Here is a 4,743-nt window from a genome sequence, read left to right as displayed (position 1 = left end):
AAAATATCCTAACAATATTTTTTTATAAAGAAAATCTAATAAACGACTTCCATTAAACATTAATTATTGTCATGGTTATATGTTTCTATTTTCAAAATAATTTAAGTTAAAATATATATGAAATATAAATATTAAAGCTTGTTTACCAGGTTTAAAGTAGATATAGCTAAAGAAATATAGGATATTTTGTTAAAGCATTTTAGGGTGTAAAGATCATCTTTTTGGAACTGGAAAGTTTATAAAATAAAGAAGTAATAAGGTATTTTAAAGCATTTTATGGCGTAAAGATCACCATTTTGGAATTGGAAAAATTAATAGTTAAATTAATTGAATGATTTTAATGTTTTTGATATCTCTAAATAGTTACTGCATTAATTTTACCAATCATCGTAATCTTTTATATATATATATAATTGTTCGGTGGCTGCCAAATTGTTACGTGTTGGGTTTTAATTGGGGTTTTGACGAGCGGCTATTTACTGCGGATAGTTAGGGTTTTAAGAAGTCATGGCAGTCGCTCAGACCAGGCAAAAGAAGCATATATATATAATTGTTCGGTGGCTGCCAATTGTTATTGTTGGGTTTTAATTGGGGTTTGACGAGCGGCTATTTACTGCGGATAGTTAGGGTTTTAAGAAGTCATGGGAGTCGCTCAGACCAGGCAAAAGAAGCATATATATATAATTGTTCGGTGGCTGCCAAATTGTTACGTGTTGGTTTTAATTGGGTTTTGACGAGCGGCTATTGCGGATAGTTAGGGCTTTAAGAAGTCACGGCAGTCGCAAAAGAAGCTGGAATATATATATATATATATATATAGTTAGGGCTTTAAGAAGTCACGGCAGTCACAAAAGAAGCTGGAATATATAATATATATATATATATATATATATATATATATATATATATATATATATATATATATATATATATATATATACCAGTTTAATTCATTTCTGTCATTTTGTTTCCGTGATTCTCTTCGGGGTTAGGCGAACATCTCATTGATACCAATCCCTTCGTTCCTGGCGGAGTTGCATCGATTCCTGGCAAAAGGTAAAATTATATAAATTATATTTCAGTATCTCCAATAGAACCTGACTGTGAATTTTGATGTTGTTTCCATTAATCTCTTAGGTTGGACATATATCCCATTGATAACATTCTCTTCATTCCACCGCAGTTGCAGTTGGCATCTTGGCAGGACTTTGCACCGTGGGAGGACTTATTTTGGTCATCTGTAAGCTTATCGTTCAAACTATGTTATCTCCTTTGAAATTGTATTAATTTAGGGTTGATGGACAAAGATTTCACTAATACCAATCTATTTATTCCACAGCGTATGGGGTTTGCAGCAGGACTGGCAATTGCCCCAGTATATTGGCAGATATGGGTGTCTTTTCTTAAACTTCACAGTCAATTGTATCTTGTCTTTGTTATTTCTTTTGAAGTGATTTGGTGAATTTAATTATATTACCTATTTTGGAAATATTTCATTATTCATTTGAGATTCCAAAATATTCCAGAATTCTAAACTTATTTATTGTTATTCGCAGATTCCTTCATTTCAGGAGGAGTGCTGCTAGGTACCGTCTTATTCCTCGGCTTATGCATAATACTCTTCTTCAGCTGTCGCCCCTTGTGGAGGAGAATTAAATGTTCTGCTAATAGCTCTAATTCTGCGGTGGAGTTATTCCTAAGGGAATATGCTTATGAAATGCCAACCAGATATTCACTCTCTAACCTCAAGAAGATCACAAACAACTTTGCAGAAAAGTTGGGAGAAGGAGGTTATGGTGTGGTGTATAAAGGAAAGCTTCAGAACGGCACTCCAGTGGCTGTTAAGCTTCTTGACAGGCATAGGCACAGCGAGGCCCAATTCATGAATGAAGTGGCCACCATTGGACATGTTCATCATGTCAATTTGGTTCGTCTATTGGGGTATTGCTATGAAAGCTTAACAAGTGCCCTCCTGTATGAGTACATGCCCAATGGATCTCTCGACAAATTTTTATTTGCCGCAAAAGAAAAGGTGCAAGGGCAAGGGCAACTCCTAAGCTGGGAACAATTGTATTCAATTGCTTTGGGTGCGGCCCGAGGAATTGCATATTTACACCATGATTGCGACAAGCGCATCATACATTTCGACATCAAACCTCACAATATATTGTTGGACGCCGACTTCACACCAAAAATTGCTGATTTCGGGCTCGCAAAACTTTGCAGGAAGGGAGATGACCATATCTCTATGACGGCCGCCAGAGGGACTCCCGGATATGTTGCGCCGGAGTTGTGTTGCGGCGATCTGGGTCCCGTTACTGATAAATCAGATGTCAAAAGGTAAAATAATATTAAATTATATTTCAGTATCTCCAATAGAACCTGACTGTGAATTTGATGTTGTTTCCATTAATCTCTTAGGTTGGACATATATCCCATTGATAACATTCTCTTCATTCCACCGCAGTTGCAGTTGGCATCTTGGCAGGACTTTGCACCGTGGGAGGACTTATTTTGGTCATCTGTAAGCTTATCGTTCAAACTATGTTATCTCCTTTGAAATTGTATTAATTTAGGGTTGATGGACAAAGATTTCACTAATACCAATCTATTTATTCCACCGTATGGGGTTTGCAGCAGGACTGGCAATTGCCCCAGTATATTGGCAGATATGGGTGTCTTTCTTAAACTTCACAGTCAATTGTATCTTGTCTTTGTTATTTCTTTTGAAGTGATTTGGTGAATTTAATTATATTACCTATTTTGGAAATATTTCATTATTCATTTGAATCCAAAATATTCCAGAATTCTAAACTTATTTATTGTTATTCGCAGATTCCTTCATTTCAGGAGGAGTGCTGCTAGGTACCGTCTTATTCCTCGGCTTATGCATAATACTCTTCTTCAGCTGTCGCCCCTTGTGGAGGAGAATTAAATGTTCTGCTAATAGCTCTAATTCTGCGGTGGAGTTATTCCTAAGGGAATATGCTTATGAAATGCCAACCAGATATTCACAGTCTCAACTCAAGAAGATCACAAACAACTTTGCAGAAAAGTTGGGTGAAGGAGGTTACGGTGTGGTTTATAAAGGAAAGCTACACAATGGAACTCTAGTGGCTGTGAAGCTTCTAGATAGGCATAGGCACAGCGAGGCCCAATTCATGAATGAAGTGGCCACCATTGGACATGTTCATCATGTCAATTTGGTTCGTCTCTTGGGGTTTTGCTTTGAAAGCTTTACAAGCGCGCTGCTATATGAATACATGCCTAATGGATCTCTCGACAGATTTATATTCGCCGCAAAAGAAAAGGTGCAAGGGCAAGGCAACTCCTAAGCTGGGAACAGTTTATTCAATTGCTTTGGGTGCGGCTCGAGGAATTGCATATTTACACCATGATTGCGACAAGCGCATCATACATTTTGACATCAAACCTCACAATATATTGCTGGACGCCGAGTTCACACCAAAAGTTTCTGATTTCGGTCTGGCAAAACTTTGCAGGAAGGGAGATGACCATATCTCAATGACGGCCGCGAGAGGGACGCCAGGATATGTTGCGCCGGAGTTGTGTTCCAGCGATATGGGTCCTGTTACAGATAAATCAGATGTCTATAGTTTCGGAATGCTTTTGCTAGAAATTGTTGGGGGCAGAAAGAACGTCAACTTAAGGTCAGCCGTTCCAGCCAGTTATACTTTCCTTAGTGGGTTTCCTTTCAAACTGCTTGAGACTGAGGAGTTGGGAATGAGATTGAGAGGAGGAGAATTGGAAGCAGAAGATGAGGAAAAAGCAAAAGACTTACAAAAATTGGGTGTGGTGTATTCATTACCACCCCAGAGATCGGCCTTGCATGGCCAGAGTTGTTCAGATGTTAGAAGGCAATGAAGACGACGTGGCCAATCCTCCCATGCCCTTCAATTCTTCCTCCTCGGCTGCACACTGAAATACCTCTCTGCTCCACCACTGAAGAATCTTCATCAATTGAAACTACATCTTTGCCTTACTCAACCACGTCTCTCCCGTTGAGCGTTTAAGTTCAAAACAAAATAATTGGGGGTAACCATAGAAATTTAATACAGTGGTGCAGCGCTATCTTACCCAAGCTTCTCATGGTCATTCCGATGCATTCTAAAAACTCAGATGGCATAGCAAGTCCAAGGATGAAACCCATGAAATATCACAATAAAATATGTTATTTTGAAAGATTGAAGGAATGAATGGCTTTTTTAATAATTTTCCAGCTATGAATTTCCTTACAGTTTTCGCTATGTCCACCGAATCCTGCAATGGGTAATTTTTTAAAACAGGATTCTACGTTTTTCCTTCTCAAATGATCTTTGCCATGTTTTGCAGTTATTTAATCTAATATGAAGTTAGCCTGCAATGGGTAAAATATTTTTACAAGCATTTTTTTTCTGATTGAATCTAATGTGTTTGGAAGCTTTTGCTGTTATTTATTCTAATCAGAAGTGATTTGTTGTTATTTAATCCCAGCATAGTAATCAACTTTAAAAATATATAAATTCTGCTGATTTATGGTTGTATTGGTTTTTTTTTTTTTGGTTTTTAAACTCTCATGAGATAGCTTTGTAATTATTGTGGTTATTATGGAATTAGAATAGGGATAGTTTTGTAAATCAAGATATGTTATATCTAAAATATTGGTGTGTTGATGAATAAATAGCTAAGTAAGTTTGGATTATAAAAGATTAGATATATACCATAGATTTATTATTTTATGAG

The 4,743-nt window shown here is 37.0% G+C and overlaps 1 protein-coding gene across 1 annotated transcript; it reads left to right on the top strand.

Moving 5' to 3' along the window:
• Window positions 1–1,110: 1,110 nt before the first annotated feature.
• LOC149261305 (uncharacterized) lies at window positions 1,111–3,885 on the top strand. The gene is made up of 7 exons (XM_089368472.1): window positions 1,111–1,240; window positions 1,340–1,393; window positions 1,557–2,340; window positions 2,422–2,524; window positions 2,670–2,703; window positions 2,836–3,206; window positions 3,307–3,885. The coding sequence occupies exons 2-7, from the start codon at window positions 1,390–1,392 to the stop codon at window positions 3,883–3,885; spliced, it is 1,875 nt and encodes a 624-aa protein (XP_089224598.1). The 5' UTR covers window positions 1,111–1,240; window positions 1,340–1,389.
• The last annotated feature ends 858 nt before the right edge of the window (window positions 3,886–4,743 follow it).

Source organism: Pinus tabuliformis, chromosome 6 (assembly GCF_031772625.1).
Source record: "Pinus tabuliformis cultivar Carrire ecotype Pingquan chromosome 6, CPIR1, whole genome shotgun sequence".
Classification (NCBI taxonomy): Eukaryota; Viridiplantae; Streptophyta; class Pinopsida; order Pinales; family Pinaceae; genus Pinus; species Pinus tabuliformis.
This window is presented reverse-complemented; position numbering and strand designations above follow the sequence as displayed.